The sequence below is a fragment of the Anastrepha ludens genome, chromosome 4 (assembly GCF_028408465.1).
Source record: "Anastrepha ludens isolate Willacy chromosome 4, idAnaLude1.1, whole genome shotgun sequence".
Taxonomy (NCBI): domain Eukaryota; kingdom Metazoa; phylum Arthropoda; class Insecta; order Diptera; family Tephritidae; genus Anastrepha; species Anastrepha ludens.
Window position 1 is genome coordinate 13,403,512 of NC_071500.1, and position 23,432 is coordinate 13,426,943.

General features: G+C 37.4%; 1 protein-coding gene across 3 annotated transcripts in view; it reads right to left on the bottom strand.

Annotated features, from left to right (window-relative positions):
• The window catches only part of LOC128859787 (GATA zinc finger domain-containing protein 10), a 150,945-nt gene that overhangs the window by 64,954 nt on the left and 62,559 nt on the right, over positions 1 to 23,432 (bottom strand). For all 3 annotated transcript variants that reach the window (XM_054096869.1, XM_054096867.1, XM_054096870.1), the window contains one exon: positions 22,672 to 23,208. In XM_054096869.1, the coding sequence (XP_053952844.1) occupies positions 22,672 to 23,208 (537 nt within the window). The remainder of the gene's footprint in view (positions 1 to 22,671; positions 23,209 to 23,432) is intronic.

A 23,432-nucleotide genomic window follows, 5' to 3' on the forward strand; every position in this document is an offset into this window, starting at 1 on the left:
GGACACCACAGTAAACAGCGCCGAAATTTTAATTGTTCTTATGTGCCAGAGTGAGACCTTCGGAGATGAAATTAAATGTCTACATCAAGGCCAACTGGTAAGTCGAAAAAGTTCCATTTTCAAATGCTCGGCTTTCATAGATGAGTTTGGAATGCTCAGAATCAAAGGTCGAATCGATTCGATAGAGGGAGTCCCTGTTAGCGTGAAAATACCCATAATTCTGCCCTCACGCCACCCAGTGACACTTCTAATAATCGATTTTTTCCATCGTAAATATCACCATCATCACAACGAAGTCGTAGTCAACGAAATCCGTCAAAAATACTGGGTGAGTGGATTAAGAGCGTTGGTAGGTAGCGTCGGAAGGAAGTGTCAAGTTTGCCGAAACCGCAAGGCAGTACCACAGCCTCCTCAAATGGGTTCTCTGCCACCTGAACGACTCGCATTGAATATGCGCCCATTTACATACACTGGGGTAGATTTCTTCGGACCGATAGACGTCGTTGTTGGTAGACATCATGAGAAACGCTGGGGTGTATTATTCACTTGCCTCACTGTTCGCGCAGTGCATATTGAAATTACCCACTCTCTATCCACAGATGCATTTTTACTTATTCTGAAGCAGTTTATCTGCCGTCGTGGTGCGCCTAGGCGAATTATTTCAGACAATGCCACAAATTTTAGAGGCGCAAGTCGTATTCTACAAGCCGAGATAGAGAGAATTTCGTCTGACGAGCTACAGCGAAAGTACCCGGAGGTGGAGTGGCGTTTTATACCCCCGGCCGCACCGCATATGGGCGGAGCATGGGAGAGGATGATCCGCTCCGTCAAATCTATTTTATCGGACATACTTCGCGCGAACATTATACACGAGCACATACTTCGAGCAGCACTAGCAGATGTCGAAAACGTCCTAAATTCCAGACCACTGACATACATTCCTCTGGATACAGCAAATGACGAGGCACTCACTCCGAATCATTTCTTGCTTGGTGGGTCAAGCGGACTACGAGAACGAAGCATTGAAGACAGCAGCGGTGCCACACTCCGAAAAAACTTTAGGGTCGCGTCACAGCTGGCTGACCAGTTTTGGCGACGGTGGGTGAGGGAATATCTGCCTAACCTCACTCGTCGCGCAAAATGGTATCAACCTCCTCCTGAACCTGTCGACAACGGTGACGTGGTAATCATCGTCGATGAAACAAGCAAACGCAACACCTGGATCAAAGGAATTGTAGTTGAAGTTTTGCGAGCAAAGGATGGCCAAGCCCGGAGCGCTATCGTGAAAACCATACATGGATTGATCACCCGGCCTGTTGTTAAGTTAGCAAAATTGGACTTATCTGGGTAAACTTTGACGCCAGGCATCAAGTTTACGAGGGGGGGAATGTTACAACGCGGTGTAATTGCGTTGTAATTAATAATTACCTTTGTTTGGTGCTTAAAAATGCATACTTGCGCTGCACTTCGCGAGCTCGGTTCAAAGTAAAGCGAACGAAGAAAGCTCGTTCTTTTACTTTGGAGCCATCGCCGCGTGCAGACAAGTGCGCTGAAGCACAAATGTAAGTACCTATATATATATATATATAATATAAGCATATATCTATATGTAAATATGAACTGTAAAATTAAACAAATTGTAAACTAATTTTCTAAATAAAATTATAGATTTTCGCAGACGAAGCGCAAAATATTGAAACAGCCGACGTTTCAACACATGTAAATTGTCTAACACACAAAATCGCTTCTGGTCAAAATATAAATTTAATATTTGGCATGGATTCCAACAGCATTCTGAACCAAACGGGTTTTCAAAATCCTCTGGCAATTGAAACATCAATAAAACCAAAAAAATACGCAATTATATAAGCAATGCATCAATGTCATTTTTGTCGGTTTCGTTCGCACAGTGGCCACACAGGTTATCAATGGTTGGTTTTGGTACTCAAAGCATTTAATACCTTCATAAATCTGTGGCCACCGTCTTTAGGCTGTTTGGTCAATTAGAGTTAATCTCTGCATACTCAAAGAATGTGCAAGAATGTGGCTAACAACTTTTTCAAATGCTTAGACTTCATATTTAGGTTGTTTATTCAATTGGAGTTGGCATTTAGATACTAAGTACAAGAACGTGGCTAAGTTAAGAGTTTTAACAACGAACAAATCATTAATTTGTTATTGGTAAAAAATGTATTCTAAATTAATGGAGTTGGACTCAAGAATTTGCCCGTACTACCAAAAGAATTATATCTAGCACCTAATGAGGCTCGGAATAACTACATACAGAATTGATAAAGAAAAAGTAATTCCAATATTTCTGCTAGAGGCATCAAACTGTGTCTAGCCGATATCATTGCCAAGGTTAAAAGTACCTACAAGTGTACAAGTGGATATACCTACATTCATATATGCGAAGCTATAAAATTAAGACGCTGATTTAATGTATTTGTGCATCAGAAAAAACTAACTAAGCATACTTGCATACATACTACGTTTATTATTATTAACTACGTACATTAGGTCGGATCGGTTAGGTTAAGTTTTTGTGGCACTCGTAGAGTGTAGAGAGAGTAGCCAATTCACTTAGACCATGTAGATCCGTCGTAGTACAACTGTGTAATACGAAAAGCTTACTGCTTATTTATCATGGAATCATTTAGACGCTCTCTTGAAGCGAAGGATAGGCTTCATCCCAACACCGGATATCTCCGTAAGATAGTCAAAATGGTATTTTCGTAACAATTTTGCTCTACTACTACCTAAGACTGGACAATTACAGAGGAAGTGTTCCATTATTTCTTCCTCTTTCTCGTCTCTATTACCTTTGCAGTATTCATGAAAAAATACTCCTAGCCTAGAAATGTGCCTACCTAACAGTCAATAACCAGTGACACAAGCCACGACCTTCGAGATGTTCTCTCTTGAGAGTTTGAGTAATTCTCCTGATCATTTCTTATCTCACTATTTGCGGCCAAATTTGCATGGCTGCAACACAAGTACAGAGTGCGCCATATTTTATGTCGGTATGAATAACTTTCACAAAAAAAAAACTACTGATTTTTATAAGTGAGGTATTTTTTTTTGGTTTGGTTATTTACAATTTATTAAAACTATTTTTTGAATACAATATCAATCAAGTGACCACTTTTATTAGCAATCAATAACTGCAATCTTTTTTCTGCTTTTGTCATCACCTTGTCAAGCATTTCGGGTTTTGTAGTGTCGATTTAGCATTTTTTCGGGGTAAAGCGATCCATGTTGAAATTGTACTGAAATGACGTATCGAAAACATGTATGTTGAAGCCAATCGATTGGTAAATGACAAAGTTATTCAGCGTTTACATACCGCGTTTACATTTTTCACTCCATGACCTGTTGGCCTCCAGAAGAATAATATTTTTTATCCTCAATTTGCAAGTTGCCATAGGAATTCCAATAAAGGCAACCCAAATACATTGCAACCCATAACTTACACTTAATTTTGTAGTCTGCCCAACGGCCGAGACTTCGACCTAAAAGATGATTTGTGTTTTACATGTTTCAGAAGTAGTTAATGCTAGTCTTATTGACTGACACTACTATCATTGAACGAATTACATCAGGTACTATTTAACTCAGATGTTCCCTGCCTCAGACTGGGAATTTGTCAAACGACAAATTTTCGCCTGGCGCATAAATTTCAGAATATCGGCAACAGGAGCATTCTTCGTCTCATTCGGATCCACTTGATCTCGATGCAACCCATACTGAGTTATGATTTCTTTTGCGATAACCAACAAAATTTTCTGCACGACAAAAATCAACTTCTATGTTCCAAAATTATATTTTTATGGAACACATTTAGTTTCCGTAGATTTTTCAAGGTACACTAATCAACCAAACAACTTAGCATGGCACATACATCAGTTTTTTGTAAAATTTTAAGCTGAAATTAAATATTAGTTTGAGGAAAAAGAAATCCATTATTTTTGCGCAAAATTTGTGCACAATTGGCTTAAAACTATTTTATGGTCGATCTTTAGCTCCTGAACGAAGCTACGACTATTAACATGTCGTTCAACTTCGATTATTTTTATGATTTTATCGACAATTTCGGCATTATCGACATTTTCTTCAACATCAAAAATGCCAGAACGAAATCGACAAAATCAAAATTGCACGTAATCAGCTATTGCAGTGACGGCACCGTAAAATCCATTCACAATTTAAACGGCCTGGTTTGTATTTTCACCTTTATCAAAGGAAAACTGTAAAATGTACAGAATTTTCTCTTTGTTGACTGCCCATAACTGAATGGGGCAAACAAAAAACAGGTAGGTAAAATTCCATGTTATACAAATCGCCCCATTCTAATGCACTTATCCATACAAAAATATATGTATATGTAAGTATTGTATGTTGGCTGTTGGTGTCATAAACATCACCCAGATCAGTGATGAGGCGCGTGTCAAGTAACAACAAAAAATACAAGATCAGTTTTAAGTTCAAATCAAAGTCAAAGCCAAAGTTGAATTAAGACAAACGCCAACAGCCGCAGATATCTTCATAACTTCTTTATGAGCTTAACCTTATAAAAATGTACAGCAACCGATAAAAAATATATGTAGCATAGGCAAGTTTTTGCTCTTAAACCAAGTTTTCAAGCACAAACAAGCAGTTTATTAAATTTTACAGATTATATTGCGATTCATGGCACTCCGATGCATGAAAAAAAAAATAGTGTCATACTTTCGTTGGCTTTATGCCAATGCAAATTTGTAAGAGGGGGTTAGCTTTACAATTTTTCATCTTTGAATGGTGCCTATTTTGCAACAACACTAAAGACGTCGAGTATGTTGGTTTTTACTTCTACGTTTAATGCAACCCTTTTTACGATGTAGCGAAAGTAAAATTACGAACACCCACAGCCGTCAAATTATTTGACTTCACCCGCAACCAAAAAGCTGTTGAAGAAACTCCAGAGCAACGACTGGCGTTCCTAATTGGGAATACCTAATCAGATAAATACCGGTCATGTTGGACTTAACTTTTAAACTTAGTCATGGAATTAAGATAATTTGTAAATTTTGTTGAAAAAGATTCAGCAACGAATAAAGACGGGCCTTGCGCGGAGAAATTTTTTTTGTTAACCCTACAAGGCTTGTTTAGGTAGGTAGGTAGGGGAAATGGTTGAAGTACCACTTTGGCATTGATTACTAATTGAGTCCAAATGTGTATTTTCTTTGAAATTAAGGAATGGTCTGAATCTTGTTTTAAGTATCCTGAATGATGCATTTGCGACACAATTCTTGTGGAAAAATGTAAGAAATTGCTTATGTTTTTTCTTCTTCGTACTACCAAAGCAGAAGTTCTACATTAGTGCTACCAATAACCATAAATCTGCCTCAGATCGTTCTTGGACTTATACAATTTAAAGGCCTCCCGAAGTTCGGAGCGTCTGTCTCGGAGCGAGCGGCTGCAAAAGGCGACTGTTTTGTTCAAGTTATAAGCGGTCTCGCGCTATTGAGTATCTGGTCATATTACCGGTGGAGCTCAGCAGATATTTTTTAGGCTTGTGCCTTAATTATGTACTTCACGTTTTTTGAGCTACAGGCAAAAAAAACATGAATTTAAGCCCACAAGTCTTTAGGTGAACATCCCCCTCCTACGGCAGCCTGCATGTCAGATTTCGAAGTGCGGAATTTATGTTGATAGGGAAATAATTATACAACTAACGTTGTGCTTTTTTATATTAAAATGTCTGCATGTCAACAGGGACGGAAAAAATTAGAAAATTTTAATAACACAAGTTTTTGCTTAAATTTATATTCCCAGTACTAAGTGAAGGTAAGAATAGAAGGAGAAGATAAATATAAAGAAGCAATAGCATTGACTACAAGTAATCCTTAGGACGGTCTATATAGGCATGCGTATTCATGCAAGAATTGACTCGGATTTTTTTTTTTTTTTTTTTTTTTTCGAACTCCATTTATTCCATACAATCTGTCATAACAATAACAATAAGTACTATTTTTACCTACAATTTAAATAAGAATAGCTTAGAGTAAGAATTCCCAGTGGAATTCGTTACTTAATAATGAGCAACATATAACATATACATATATTATACAATTTTACAACTTTTGCATTTACGTATATTACGGTTTAAATCTTTGCATTAAATCGTTAGGCTGACATTTTTTTAATCTTGAGGAGTAGCTTATCTTGGAAAGGTTATTTGCTCGATTATTCGGATGAGTGGCAAGTCGGTTGTTGTATCTCTGGCTGAGGTTGTTTATTTCTTCGAAAACTGTCGTAACTTTTAGGTCACGGTGCAATATCTCGTTTCGTACAAACCATGGCGCATTGGCACACATGCGGAGCACCTTTGACTGAAATCTTTGCATGATTTCTAGATTTGATTTTGCTGCTGAGCCCCATAATTGAACGCCATACGTCCATATCGGTTTCAGAATAGCTTTGTAGATAAGCACCTTATTGTCTAGTGTAAGTGCTGAATTGTAGCCGATTAACCAGTGTAGTGATCGCAATTTCAGTCCAAGTTGCTTTCGCTTTAAAAATATATGCGATCGCCAAGTAAGACGCCGGTCTAATAGAATACCTAAATATTTGGCATTATCTGTTTGTGGTATTGGAACGCTGTTAAGAGATACGGCAGGACATGAGCCATTTCGAAGAGTGAATGTTATCTGCGTCGATTTGCTTTCGTTAGCTTTTATGCGCCATTTTTTCATCCAGCCGCTAACACTGTTAAGGTTTTCTTGTAGGTAATCAGAAGCAATTGAGGGAAGGGTACTCCTGGCCATGACGACTATATCATCTGCATACGTGGCTGTATATGTGTTCTTTGATAGTGGAAGATCTGCCGTGAACAAAGTGTACAAGACGGGGCCTAGAACACTTCCTTGTGGTACACCTGCTCTGATTGCGTGAAGGTTAGTGGTTTCGTTGTTTACTTTAACAAGAAAATGTCTATTTTGCAAATATGACTTTATGAGCATATAACAGTTGTGCGGTAAGCCCTGCTTAAGCTTGTATAGCAGGCCTTCATGCCAGACTTTATCGAAGGCTTGCGTTATATCTAAAAATGCCGCTGTACAGAATTGCCGCCTCTCAAGTGCTTGTCTAGCGAAATCATACACACAATTAACTTGCTCTATGGTGGAGTGATACTTACGAAAACCAAATTGGTGGGCTGGAATGAGATTTCTTTGCGCAATTATTGGATTTATCCTTTTTAAAAGCAGCTTTTCGAAGAGCTTGGAGGCAACAGGCAGTAGACTTATTGGCCTGTAATTGGATACCACGCTCGGGGTCTTCCCTGGCTTTTGTATAAGGATGATTTCAGCAACTTTCCATTGAGTTGGGAAATACTCTTGTTTTATCATCGCGTTAAATATAATGGTGAGGAATTTGTATCCACATTTGGGCAGTTCTTTTAAAACCTTACTAGTTATTAGATCGTAACCTGGCGCCTTTTTGGTTTTGAGAGTTTTGGTTGCTGCGTATCTAACTTCTTTCCAGGTAAATCGTACAGTCGGAAAATCCATTTGAAACGGAGCTGAGAGAAATTCGTTAACTTCTGAGTCTACCTCCACACTTTGACTCGGAAATGGTTGGAAAACATTTGATAGGTGTTTGGCAAACTCTATTGCTTTTTGTTTATCAGTTTTTGCCCAATCTCCACTACACGTTTTTATCGCTGCGTTGTGAGGCGTTGGTTGTGAGATCTTTTTCGTTGCCTTCCAGAGTGAGTAGTCAGTAGCTTCCGTGGGTGACAAGTTGGATAAGTATTCATGCAGTTCTGAATTTTTTGCGTCTCTTATAGTGTTTTTTAATTGTTTTGTGAGCTTATTTAGTTTTTTTTTGTCGTTTCTGTTTCTGGTGCTTTGCCATATGCGCCGAAGCTTGCGTTTTTCTGATATTAAAATTTTGACGTGATCGTTAATGTGCGCTTCAGCGTGAGTGTGCTTAATTTCCGGCGTAGCGGTCCACGCAGCTCTTTGAATGCAGTTGTTGAAAATCTCAACGGCCGTGTCCAGATCAGAGTTGGATTTTAGTGGAATATTTAGGCACAGTGTATCCTCGACTAGTTCTTTAAAGTATTCCCAGTTTGTCATTTTATTGTGTAGCTTTGGTGTCATTTCCTTTTTTTGAAAACAAGAGTTTATTGTTAACAGCAAAGGTGAGTGGTCTGATGAGAGATCTAAACATGTGTCTATGGAGACCTGATTTTTAGATACACCTTTGCATATGCAAAAATCTATAAGATCCGGTGTTTTATTTGGGTCACTAGGCCAGTAAGTGGGTTGTCCTGTTGAGACGTGGAATAATTTATTGACCTGCATTGCTTTGAGGAGTTCGCGCCCTCTTGGAGTTATTAAGCGTGAGCCCCATTGCGGATGTTTCGCATTGTAGTCGCCACCTGCTATAAATCTAGGTCCCAACGATTTGAAATACCTTTGGTATTCAACGCTTTTTATTGATTGATTTGGAGTGCAGTACACAGAAGCAATCACAAGAGAGCTCTTTCCATCTGTGACTGTTATAGCAGTCGACTGTAGATTGTAATTTTTAGTGTTTCCATGAACCATATGCGCAATATTATTTTTGATTAAGATGGCTGTGCCTCCACTTGCTGTACCAGCAGGATGATTTGTGTGGTATAAATCATATTTTGGAATTTTTACGTAACATTTGTCTGTCAAGTGTGTTTCAGATATTAACATTATGTCAATATTTTTATCTGCTAGAAATACTTCCACTTCATAGCGGTGTTGGATGAGCCCATTGGCATTCCAAATTGCAAGCAGCAGCGGCCTATTCATTTTGGAACATTCGGAAGCATGGCTGTAAGCAGATTGAGTACAGTACCCATCTGTTCGACTAGAGTTCTGACCATTCTTTTCAGTTCTTCTATTTCATTATTAGTTTCTTTCTGAACAGTACCTTTTTCAGTAGTTGGTTGTGGTTTTTCTTGTGCTCCATTATTGATTTTCAGAGCTTCCGCGTAGGACAGCGTGTTTTTTGTTATTGCGGGTTGCGAGATTTCGGAGTTAGGCACAACATTTGGCAGCTCTTTTTTTCGCAGCGTTGGGTACGTTCTTCGTTGCAGGTCTTTGTAAATAGTGCAACCCTTGTAATTAGCGGGATGGTTACCATCACATAGCACGCATTTAACTTCCTTTGAAATACCCCTTTTTGGACAGTCAATGGTTAAGTGATTACCAACGCATTTAACGCATCTTGGACTACGATTGCAAAAGTGCTTTGTATGCCCGTAGCGTTGACATCTTGTGCATTGTGGAATTTCGCGCCGTTTTCTTGGTGCTTCAAATTTAATTTTTGTATAAAGCAGATTATCGCATGCATATAACTCTTTATTTTTGTTGCCTACTTTGAGGCTAATGTAGAACATTGGAAGCGGTTTTTTTGTTTTCCATTGACGCATATTGCAAATATTTACCACTTGGTGGCCGAGGTTTTCTATTGCTTCACAAATGTCGTCTGTGGGTGTCGATGAATGCATACCTTTAAGGACTATATTAAAGTTACGTTCTTGTTTTAATTTATATGTATGGAACTCAGTTTTCTTTTCCGCTAGGGCCGCAGTTATTGCAGTGTATTGCTTTGCTGACTGCGGTTGGATTTTAACCTCGCTTCCTCCAGTAACTTTTAATACGAAGCCATCTACGGCAACATTTAAGAGTAGGTCTTGAAGTGGCTGGATGTTGCTCACTCCAGATACAAATATCGGTGGGGGCCTAGGTTCCTTGCGCGTTTGAGGTGGGGGGGTACTACGATTGATTTCCTCTTGGTCGAGTACTGCGAATCGATTTGAGTTGCTTGCAGATGGCGATGCTAGCCAGTAGTTATCAAGCTTTGATTGTTTTGTTTTATTAGGTGTAAATTTACCTGGACTAGATCTCCCGCGCTTTGCAGGCGTAGCACCTTTATTCATGTTTTTCAAGTTATTTGTGATACCTTTCGGAGAGGTCGATTTATCTTTGGTTGTTGGTGACTCACACTGAGAGCTCCAAGATTTTTTTTGTCTGCATGTTTGATCGCTTGTTTGCGCAAACTTTTGTTTGATTGGCGACTGAGCTGCGTACATGCCTTTATAAGTTTAATGTAGTGTGTAAAGTAAATTTACGTTTTACAACACTGTATTCGAATGTCAGCTGCTTTTCAGCAACGTGAAACAGCTATAGTGTTAAATTTGTTTGTGAGTTCACTTTCTCTTTTAGTTTTTTGAGTGTTTTTTGTTATAATAAAACGAACAAAAAAGTTTATTATTTCAATCAAAATTTGACAAATTTGCCTTCACAGCGCTATGGAGATAGCTGGTTTTTGCGACCCGATAGCAGCTACGAGAGCTGCTATTTTTTGTGGCGTTTTTCGCTTTTGGCGCGCCCGCACTGCGTGACTCTTTTAGATTCTTCCCGGAGCCACTTCACACACGTCCGCTCGGTAAGAAAGAGAAACTTGGATTTGAAATTGGGTTGTATATCGTGTGGTGCAATGATAATAGATTTACCTGGTTTGGCAAATAACTCTGGTGAAAAAAAAATATTTTTGGGGAAATTCGGCCGCCACGTCACCGGGATTGGCCAGCCGAATTCTGCACGATTTTTTTTTTATGTATTCACACACACGAAGCAACATGAACGAAGACGGTGTTGTTTTTTTCATATATCACTAACACAATCTTATCGACAGCTAAAATCTGCACTATAATTTCACGCACTCGTCCAATCAATCGTTGTTCAGACCAAGATGGAAACAATAATGAGATGGCGCCTATCGTGGTACCGCTACTTTGCGCTCAGCGAATTTGACAATGAGTTACGTCGTTTTAGCACCAGTATGGCCAGATTACCATTTTCATAACTTGATTTACCTTTGTTTTGTTATTTACTCTCGAAGCTTTAGTTCTTTCTCCATGACATTTTTCTAGCCTGTTTTAATTAAAATGTAATGTTTTTAATTTTGTAAAATTTATATATTTTTTTAAATTAGTTCAATAATTAACTCAGTTTTATTTAGCTTTACTTTTTTTAACATCTGGTCACATTGCCCGCGATTGCAGTTGTTGTTGGTGTTCTTCTGCTTTCAGCAGTCAAATCTCTCTCTCGCTACTGCAGTGTTGCCTAGCTTTGGATACAAAAACGCACTAAAATGCCCATTTAAAGAAAATAAAACACCAAATTTTTATTGAATTACTTAAAGAACTTTGTATGTGTGACAAATTGTTCTGAAAAAATTTGCGTTTTTTTAAAGAAATGTGTTAGGGTTATGTACAATCTAATTTATGAGTTTTTTGTTAAGAAAAAAACTTTTTTGCTATATTTGAGGTTATGTAACAAGATAAGGTACTCTTTTTGTAAAAATGTCATTATGGTTTTTTCAGTATTTCCTGTTATTCTTTTTTTGCATATTTTTACTATGAATACACTTCTTAATGTCCTACCTATGTCCCACTAAGGATTGATGACCGGAAGAAACGATTACACCTCTATGGCTTTAATTCGCATTCAGTAAATTCAAACGCATTTTAAAATGTGTAAAAAGGTTTTCAATGTTAAGAAGAGTTGAGAGAAGGACATTTATTATTCTTGCATAACCTTAAAAGGAGCAAAAAATTAAATTTACTCTTTCAAAATATTAAATTTTATAAGAACCAACAAATTTTGATTAACACTAAAATCTTCTCAGAGTGATCTTTTTTAACATTCTTTTGTTTAATAATACAGTTTTTTTTAACTTTTAGTTTCGGTAGCTTTAAATATAAAAAAAAGATATATAAAAAAGTAATAAATTTATTGCGAAGAGCAAATGGTTGGCAACACTCACAACTTGGCAAAAGTGACGTCACGCATTCTCAGATGGCAACGATGTGACAGTGTGTTGATTTCTTTTGCATAAATTCTTAGTTCTATCGTAAACACACCGATTCGTAGCTTCTGCTACGTCAGTCTATCACCTGATTTTGTCAAATTCGCTGAGAGCCGGCGAAGGTCTCATATTAGCCACACCATTAAAAATCTTCTTACCATACGTGTGGTGTAGTGATGTCGATTTTGGCGCACATTGCTCTCACACGGCCATTGCTTTTCAGTTTGTCGTAGGAGAAAATTATTAAAATATTTCATATATTTATTTATTTTATTATTTATATATATATATATTATCAAATATTTCTTCAAATTGGATAAAAAAAACCACAATTGTACTATAATTTTGTCACAGTTAAATCTCGTTTATTTGTAGGCACTTCACAAAACCTGTCTTACTTTTTTAAATAAAATGGCCTTCCAGTAACAGTTCTTATCAAATAATGTGACTTAGAGAAATTTCCAACCATCGTGACCTTACGTAAAAATATGTGTGTCATCAAATGTGTGCACACCGAAACGGAAGGAAGTGACGTACACTAAAAAATTCAAGCCTGAAGATACTAGTTATTAAATTTATGCTCGTTATAATAGCATTTACCAATGGCCTAGGGCACTCACGCACGTGCGTATATATGCATATGCAGACGGACATAAGTAATTCAGCGGAAGTGATTATATTCTAATTCTTATATATTGTATATACGAGTAATATAAGCGTATGTATATAAATGTGCGCATGAGAGAATTTGGCGGAAGTATCTCTTTTCTGATTCCGTAGTTTCAGCGGATGGTATGTAAATTGTCATTACGACGAGACTAATGAAGGTGGCAGGTGCTTGCTTACCGAAATTTGCGTATGAAAACGATAAGAAAATTTTTTGATTGCTTACAATTTATTCAAATAAATTTAACAAATTAACAATCTTTAGTTGCCGCTTACCTATAACAAATTCTACCAGTGTGTAACGTGTTTTCAAGTAAGAGGGAGGCTAAAGCTCTCGTTTCCAGTGCTGCGTTTGTTTACATTTATATACTTACATTTATGTTATACAAGTTTTATAAAATAAAATATAAGTAAATAAAATTAAATTAAATTTATTTCTAATCTTTTCAAATGCTTTTCGCAATTTTCGATTTTGAAATCGTTTTCAGCTCCTTCTTATCGTTTAAACAGCCTCAAAACACTTTCCACGAGAAGTACTTAAGTCGTTGTAGCAGGAAAAGTTTAAAGGGGAGAGCTTAGGAAACGATATTCGCGTTGTCTTGGTGAGCCGATGCCTCATTATAGTGAAGAAATAACGAATTTTTGTATCCAAAATTTCGGTCTCTTGTGGCGAGTATTCTTTCTCAAAGGGCCACATACTCGTACATAATAATACACATCTTGCTTCGCCTGATGTGATTAAAGACTTAGGAATTTTCTTTTAATCAAGGCTTTATTTCATCGCACACTTAAAGCATGCATTTGTAAGACGTCATTTTTCGCACTTCGCTGACTCATAAACTCTTAAGATAATATACTCTGCGTTTCGGCGCAAATTAGGTTGCGAAACCATCACACGAATCTCGCTGTCGATTGATTAGTATTTTCCCATCAAGTGACTGAGGTACTCTTCAGGCAGTTTCATTTGTCTTTGAGCTCGTTAATAGCGAAATTAAATGCCCGGATCTTCTAGAAGAAATACAGTTCAATGTGCCTTGCAGAAATTTTCTTAGTTTAAAGATTTTTGGTCTTGGCTTTAGTAAGACATTACATAGTGCTAAAGCGCCACTTGCTATAACGTTACCTGACTTTAATCATCCCGCAAACTTTTTGGTTTTGCACGTTTCTGGGACCAAGCAGTTATTTCATGTGTTTTTTTTTTCTGGCTTTAAGCGCAAATGCATATATGCTTAAGGGGTCCCGGTGGTCTGGAATTTTCAAAAAATCGAGTTTTTTTGTTCGATATTTCGAAAGTATAGGCTTTTAAGAATACACTGTCAAATTTTTGGAAGATTATTCCCAGTATTTTCGATTCTACAGCCATTTTAGCAGGTAGAGTCAGATTCTTCACGCGGCGCCATTAATGGAAAATATTCACTCTCAAAACTTCAAACTCAATTACCTCAAAACTACTTTTTTCGGCCCTGTCAAAAAAAAAAACTATTCAACCGAATCGTCTGAAATTTTAATATGTTGTTCACAACATCAATGCCTATCGCCCATACTAGAATCATATTATTATTTCAATTATTTCGTTTTTTTTTTATGAAAAACCTGAAAACAACCCGATCTTTAGAGTGTCAAATTCAAAACCGCGCCATTTTGTAATTTTTTGTTTGTTTTCTGTACGGGACCTAGCTACAGTTATACTGATTAATAATTTTTTTTGTTTTTGTGTTTCAGATAAATAGAAGAGCCAAATGGACAACACCGTCTAGGTCAATTTTTTCGGGTTGGTCAACTTCAGCGTCATTTTAAAAATTATTAAAATAAAAAAGAATTTTTTTTTGAATTTTGTATGTAAAAGAATTTAAATAAAAAACCAAAAAAATCTAAATATCGTTTTTCATTTAGTTTAAAAAAAATTCTTGAAAATACCCTAAATTTTTGAGCTCTAAAAAAATTTGTTTTCATTTTTGTATGTAAAAGAAGCTAAATAAAATAAATATCTTTTTTAATTTTTTTATTGTAAAAACAAAATTCCTGAAAATACCCTAAATTTTTGAGCTCTAGAGGGCGAAGTTGACCCTCTATTAATAATTTTTTTTGAGTTTTGTGTTTAAGATAAATAGAAGAGCCAAAATGGGCAACACAATCCAGGTCCAATTTTTCGGGTGGGTCAACTTCAGCGCCATTTTAAAAATTATTAAAATAAGAAAAAAATAATAATTTTCTTCATTTTCGTATGCAAAAGAAGTTAAGTAAAAAGCCTAGAAAATTTAACTATCGTTTTCCATTTTTTTTATTGTAAAAAAAAAATCGTGAAAGTACCCTAAATTGTTCAGCTCTAGATCGCCGGGACCCATTAAACAAATTGTAAATATATATATTATTAGTTTTTTACTTCAGCATTGACATTGGTTTATTGGCGTACACCCTTTATTTGGTGTTTGACCGAGCTCCTCCTCCTATTTGTTGTGAGCGGATTGATGTTTTCACACTAATGAAACTGATTCCAGTTTTAAACTGATTCCAAACGTCAAATGGTTTTCTCTGTGGCGGCCGCCCTTGACATTGGTTTAGCGCTAGCAAATTTATCTTTACCAGTCAGATGAGAAAGTGAAATGCATAGCTGAAGGGAACTTTAGAAATTGAACTTGGAAATTAATATTAAAACTCACTTTATTGGTTAAATGAAAATATGGCGCCAAAGCTATGTATTTATTTTCGTAAAATCCTTGAACTTTAATATTAGTGTGCAGTTTGAATATTCTAAGAGTAGTAAATGAGCTAATGATATTTACAGTTTTTGTGATACCCGTTTATGAGCTTGGGTAGTAAATTCAAATGAGAGAAAGATCTTTTGCTTTCTGTTGACGTAACTGAGGTCGATAAGCAGCAACAATAAATATACTAAATATTACGAAATTTTTTTTCTAACACAATATTTCTGAATTAGTTATACAATAGAATTGCAAAAGCCAAGTTTGTGCGCTGTGATGTGTCAAACCAGCGATTCGCGCACGCTTTGTTGTTGCTATGCGTTGAAATTTACATTCGACGAACATCACGCGCAACCAAGACGGGTTTAACCGTTGTCTTCAACTGCATGATACGCTCGCTATTCTTTTCTATTGAAAAATATGGCTATTTTTAATTTTTGGTTTGCTAATTTTTATTGAATCTTTGTCCAGTTCATTATTCTTTTTTCAAGCGCTAAATAAGCCACATATGTATGTGTATGCATATCTCTGAGTTGATATATTATTTAAGCACCTTTTGGTGAACGATTGCGAGCGTGGCATTGCTTATTAGCCGTGTTTGTGCAGGCATGTTGTATAAACATTTTCATGGTACATGGCTGCTAAGTTCATATGCAAATGTGTGTGTTTTGCTAGTTTTTTCATTACCTTCAGCAATTTGATGAATTACAAAAAAAAATTGTTTTGCCACTGCAGAAACATTTCAAGTGAATTACAAGGTCGCGCATTAACAGACAAAAATCAATTTTTGAGATAATAATGATTACAAAAAATTATGAAACAAAGAACCACGAATTGGTCAAACAAAAGCAAACAACAAATTGCACGCTAAATGAGGTATCTGTGTAGTAAACACGCACACATTTTATTACTAGCGTCATTAAAAGAAGATCTTGCAACTATCAAGAGATATGAAGAATTCTTATTGGCTTGTAAAAGAGATAAGAGGATTAATTTTAAGAATTATGAACGTAATTATAGGCCATGTTACTAAAATTGAAATTAAATAACAGTTAATATTGTTGTGAGCTGGGTGCGCCTCACATAAACAATTGACCATCAACTTTGCAGAAAATTAAAAAGTTAATTTAAAAAAAATTAATTTAAAAATCGATTATTTTATTTTTTACGTATTGCGTCACCACAAAAACACATATTTGCAAATGCAATACGTGCAATCGTTATAGATTTTTATCAACAATAATAACTTGGTAAAAGCCATAAATAAGTACTTAAGTATGTTTGAGTAAATGTGCAGCTGGCTCTGGTTTTCACTCGGAATTTTTTCCCAAAAATCGACTAACAATGAACCTTTGTTTGTCCAGCATAAAATAAATTCTTCTTTTGAAGTGGGCGAAATTTTGTATTGACTTAAATTATTGGCTTAATAAAAATCATGTCCATAAAACCCAAGCGGGTGGCTTAGCAAATTAACGGTACTGCATTTATAAAAGAAAGCAGCGAAATTCATTGGCAATTTCTAATTGCAATTAACTGAAATCATCCAGATTAAGATACAAAATTTAAGCACTTTGGCATTTTTAATTAAATAATATGCAAAATGAATTCCATAGAAAGAACAGTTACCCGCAGATATTAGACATTAAATGAAAACAAAAGTGATTAAGCTAGAAAGCGGAACCGGTTGTCGGAAGAAATTGCGGCGAGTTGGTTTGTGCATCGAAACTTCTGCTGCTCGTCCACAAGTCAGTTATAATGTTGAGGTCACAGCAAGCGAACCACCTTGAAATATTGTATATGTATGCATTGAGGCACACAGATTTTGCAAAGAGTTTATTATACTTTGCGCTTTGTCTTCGCTGGAAGACATCAGATGCTTCTCATAGGGCCTGCACCGTAAAGAAACTGCACATTTTATTTGGTTAATAAACTACAGAGTTTTATTATTTTTGCTTAACATTTTTTTGTTATTCACCACTTTCATTAAAATTGGAAACTTTTTAATTAGGATTACTAAAAAATGTTTAACAGTTTTTGTTTTCCTGTGCATTTTCTCCATACTTGAAAACATTCGAATGCCCGACATTTTTTTATATAAGAAAACACCCAACACTGCTCCGCCAACCCTTCTGTCCAACTTCGAGCCATGCGTGAACGGGTTTGGACTAAGCGAGGGTATACACCGATCAGTTGTCAGGGAGATGAATCCAAAGTTTCTAAGGATATTGGAGAGCCCGTCGGTGAGGTCGAGCCCAAACCTCTCAACTTGATTGCGGTATGTGAACTGGCAGTTTTGCCCGCGATGCCTACCAGTACCACGTTAAGCATCACGTTAAGCGCTAGAGTAGGAGTGGTTCGAAGCGCCCCACTGATTCCAGACCTTTGAACTCGCTCCAGCTTCTTCACCGATGTTATACTCTCCAGTGAGTGCCGCCAGGCAATGACTGCGTGTAATAAAATTGACTTTAAAATGGTGCAATAGGGGTAAAATACAACCCATCTTCTGCCAATAGCGACATTGTATCCATACATGGTTATTTTTATTTTCCTTATCCTATCCCCAATTTTAGGCTTTCACGTTAGCTTACAGTCAAGGATTAGACCCAGGTACTTCAGCTTGTCAAAAAGCACCAACGGAGCGGAGTTGAACTCTGGGTATTTTATAATTCCTCATGAATAGGACGAGCTACGCCTTCAGAGGATTCAACGACAAGCCGCAATCAGCTGCCCATCTAACAACTACAACAATTAGTACCACGTAACAATTAGTGTAAATCTAGGCAATCATCCTTCAGCCTCTTTTCATCAGCACCTCCAGCAAGTTATAGATAACGGCAACCCAGAGAAATGGCGAGAGACGCCGTTCTCCTCTGCCACCGCCATTCTGTCGCTAAGCATTCTGTATATAAATGTGGTAAGGTCGGCTTCCACACCCAATTCACCCACAGACTTTGTGATTGCCTCTGGGAAGACGTAACAGGGTTTGATTGAAAAGTAATGAGCCTTCCCGCGCGGAGCGTCTGCCAGTGGTCAACCGAATCGGTTGGTGGGGGAAAATGATCCTTGGACCTTCCCCATCCACTAGAAACCGGTCCCAGTTCGCTGGCAACAGCGGTGCAGTCAACATCGCTCCGCGCGTGAAAGCTGTTTTAAAAGTGTGTTAGGATTTTGCAGTGGCGAAAATGCAGCTCATCATCTTTTCAACTCTCGAGGCATCGTCCACAAGGAGTTTGTACCTCTAGGAAGCACTGTAAATGCGGCATTTTACAAAGAAGTGCTCCTTCGGCTGAAAAACCGCGTCGCCCGGGTTCGGCCCGACCTCGTCAACAATTGGACCCTTCATCACGACAATGCGCCGGCGCACACTGCCTTCCTATGCACCACTGCATTGGCCAAGATGGGGGTTCCGGTGCTTCCCCACCCTTCCTACAGCCCAGACCTGTCCTCTCCGGACTTCTTCTTGTTCCCGCGCCTGAAAAGAAAGCTGAAGGGGAGGCGTTTCGACTCCATCGAGGCGATCCAAAAAACTGTGACAGCCGAATTGAACGCGATTCCAGCGGATGAGTTTAAAAAATGTTTCCTGCAGTGGAAGGACCGCTACCAGCGGTATATTGACGCTCAAGGGTCCTATTTTGAAGAATATTAGATGTATAAGCCAAAAGGTTTAATAAAACTGCTTAAAAAAAATAAGGCTCATTACTTTTCAATCAAACCCTGTATTTAAAGCCCCATCAATGTTGAGAAAGGCACCCCCTGCAAGTTCTTTCTAACAATTCAATTTCTTTAAGCAGGGCAGATTCCACTGATCTGCGTTTACAGTAAGCATGCTGGATGTGCAACAAACGCCTCCGAGGAATTCCACTTCTCATGTGCAGGTCAATTAGGCTCTCAACGGTTTTCATCAAGAAAGATAAAATACTGATTGCCTGCCTTGGATATGAAGTCAACACACTCGGTCCTCCACGATCTTGGTATATTGGCTCTGGCTATGTATCTCGCGTAGTTACGGCTCAGCCAATATCATGACTCCTCTGCTGATTTCTGCAGTTGGGTAGGAATGATACAATCGGGACCAAGTGAGTTAATGGTCCAAGCCAGGCGGTGCTTATCTAGCAACCAGCCATGATTTCGAAAACAGATTGTTGTACTCCCCAGGCTGATACTACTAGATTCTGTATTCATCGGAAAATTAGCGTCGAGAAGTAACTTCAGTGATTTCTCGCCGCTCATCGCCCAACGTCCCTATTCTTCTCTCAGGTATCCCAAGGGGGCGGAACTGCTCGTGAATATTCGTCTAAACCTCGAAGACTCATGGCAGCCTTCCACGCTTAAGCATAGAAGCTAATCTAAGAGTCCCTCTTGATATTTCTAATTTCGGACATATACATTCCTACCCATATAGCGCTACCTTATACAGTTTCATCTTGAGGGAGACTTAATATTTTATTCCTATTAAGAAAGTGTCATCAATAAGCTCAGGAAGCTCAGTTGTCTACCAAGGCGGATTTTCTTTCCTAGGTAATGTTCTAAGTAGGCAGGAGCTTTCAAAAGCACTATTGCTAGCTGAAATGAAGGTCTTCTCTTGTCAATCGCTCCCTCCGAGAGATCTAGATTTTCTCTGGACCTTTCGGGGAGTAGATCCAACAGATTTCCGCTATATGTATTCCAGTCCATTTCCTGTAGGGTGATCAAGCTAAATAAACCTAAAACTTGCAAAAACATAAAAAATAAAAAATTTTGTTATTTAATTTGATTTATTTATAAAAATTATGTTTATTTATTTCGTATTATTTGACTTAAGAGCCACGCTCTAGTGGGTGTTTTTGCTTATAATTCCAAATCTGCTAAAACAAAAATTTACGACCTAAGGTATATAAAATAAAAACTCATTACGCGGTAACAAAAAATTGATATTATGCCGGTTTCAGTTACATGCGCAATCGTATGATAGGGAATGTCAAAGATCATAAATAAATCACTTATCAGCTGTAATTTAATGATTTATTGCATGAAATCGAATTAAAAGGGCTGTTGAGAAGCAGAAAATCACCATGGAAAATATCCTTGCGCGCACGCTGTCAGTTAAGTGCCCTTCCTTGTCGACCTTGAGGAGCGTAAACAATACTTCGGCATTCCAAGCAGCCACTTACAGCCGCCGATAAATTGGCTTTTCACATACACACATTCGATATATTCACATAATGAGGAAAAAGCCAGCTATTAAGCAAACCAAAAAACTTGCGTAAGGCATTTAAATACAGCAGTAAAAAAAAAACAAAAGAAAAGAAAAAAAAACACAAAACTTGTTCACGAAAGAATAATAAATTACTTGGGTACATTAATATCTGACCGGGCGTAGTGCGTATCGCCGACCGCAAAGGCCATTGGCCAAACGACGGCGACAGTCGTTTTTTGACAGGTAACCTGTACATATTTACGCTTTTATGCGGGTATGTATGTACATATGTGGGTCTCATATTTTTTATTCCAGACTAAAGTTAGTACCAGCGCGCGTTTAAAGAACAAGAACGATGAAAGACAAAGCATCCGAGCGAGCACAACACTTTCTGCGCAGGAAACTCATCCTTGGATGTGGAATTTTTCGTTCTCTGTTTTGATTATGGCTTTGACGAATTTTTAATTATCGGGTGGTATATAAACTGACGCCTATATAAAAATACCTACCCAACCACATTATGCGGAACTCAATTTTAAATCATCCACACGCATACATACATAGATATGATAGCAATTTGTTCTTATTCCATATACAAATTATATTCATACTCCGTTTAACGCACACACACATTTGCTGAATCACTATGTTAGAGATATAATCAATATAAGGCAACAGTTTACCATTTACATGCTTTGCAAGAATGATAGAAAGAAGATTGCGCCCATCAGAGCGTACGTGACGTCACGTTTGCAGAGTTGTGCAGTATTGCCAACCATTTGCTCTTCGCAATAAATTTAGTGCTTTTTTATACCGAAAATGCGACAATTTTTAAGTTTGGTGTTTGTGTCTTTTTGTTTTTAATTTAAGGCTACCGAGACTTTAGGTTGAAAAAAAACGGTATTATTATACAAAAGAAGTTTAAAAAAGGCCACTCTGAGAAGATTTTAGTGCTAATGAAAATTTTTTTACTCTTATAAAATTTGATAATTTGAAAGTGCAGATTTAATTTTTGGCTCCATTTAAGGCTATGCAAAAATATTAAATGCCCCTCTCTCAACTCTTCTTAAGATTGAAAACCTTTTTACACATTTTAAAAAGCCTTTGAATTTATTGAATGCGAATTGAAACCATAGAGGTGTAATCGTTTCTTCCGGTCATCAATCCTTAGTGAGACATGGAGCATCAAGAGGTGTATTCATAGTAAAAATAAGCAACAAAATACCAGAAAATACTAAAGAAACCATTGACATTTTTACAAAAAGAGTACCTTATCTAGTTACATAACTTCAAATATAGCAAAAAAGTCGTTCCCTTAACAAAAGAATTTCGATTAACAAAAAAAACTCATAAATTAAATTGTACATAAGATAACACATTTATTTAAAAAAAAAAACGCACATTTTAAAGACAATTTGTCACGCATACACAGTTCTTTAAGTGATTCAATAAAAATTTGTTGGGTTATTTTCTTTGAATGGGCATTTTAATGCGTTTTTATATCCAAAGCTAGGCAACACTTCAGTAGCGAGAGAGAGATTTGACTGCCGAAAGCAGAAGAACACCAACAATACCGGCAATCGCGGGCAATGCCACCAGATGTTAAAAAAAGTAAAGCTAAATAAAACTGAGTGAATTATTGAAATAATTATTAAAAAATGTATATTTTACAAAATTATAAACATGACATTTTAATTAGAACAGCTAGAAAAATGTCATGAAGAAAGAACTAAAACTCCGAGACAAAAAATAATAAAAATAACAAAAAAAAATGCCAAATCAAGTTACGAAAATGGTAATCTGGCCATACTGGAGCTAAAATCACGTAACTAGTTGTCAAATTCGCTGAGCGCAAAGTAACGGGACCACGATGGGCGCCATCTCATTATTCTTTGCATCATGCATGCTTTGCTTATTAAGAACGGGCTGTCAAACAGACATTGAATTGAAAATATACTTGTCAGCCAAACGCCCGAGCGTGTAATCGAGAGCTCGCTATGATCCACCTAATCAAGGCTTAAATGCTTTTAGCGCACTGATCGGTCACTCGATCAATGTCACATCGAGTGCACTGAGTAAAAACTAATAGTAGCAGGGTAAGTGCGTAGTTTTGTATGTACATATCTGCACTCATCCTCCTTTGAAGGTTTATAAAAATGTAGTAATTGTAGTATTTATCTGAACTTTAAAGTTGAAAAAAGTGCATTAATTACGCTATTGGCTATCACTTACCGCTATCGATTTCATTTTCGCTGGGATCGCGATTAAATACGTCACTATAGTACTGATCATGTTGTTCCGATTCAACACTTTGTAATGACTCTTGACCATCGTCGGCCACTTCATCAGCCTCGGCATTGATGTCAGCATAATATTCGGGCTTTTGTAAGGTTGGTTCTGAATCTTGTTCACTTTCCGCAATAGCTTCGTCGATTAGTTGTTGGCGATGTGCGCCGCTGCTGCTGCTGCCGCCTCTGCGCCGTTGATTTTGTTTTTGCCCATTGTTGCCATATCGTTTGCGGCCGGACGTTTTCGATGTACCGCCACGTCGAAAACTGTGAAACGCTTCGGAGGAGGAGAAGCCGCGTGGCCGTGGGCGTGCCGTTGTTGAGGAGGAGGGCTTAGGAAGTATTTCGGAGATGGTGGGGATGCGTTCGTTTGTGCTGCGATGAGGGAAAAGTCGTCGTTCTAAATACTTGGCGAATATTTGTTGTGTGATTTGATTTTGCCGCGCGATTTCCGCCTCGTCCAGCTGGAAGTCACCGGTGGCTAGAAGAAAAGAAAAAAATTTTAAACAAAAATTAAATGCTATTCTGAAATAGTTCATTCAAAGTAAATAGAAAGGTCACGCATTTAACGGTTTATGTAGCAGAGCGAGATAAGGAAGTTATGAATCTATTAATAAATTTTCCAAAAACGACGGGTAGATGAGAATAGTGCTCGCAATACACTCGATTTTGAATAGATTTACTAGGCTAAAAAATTATCAAAAA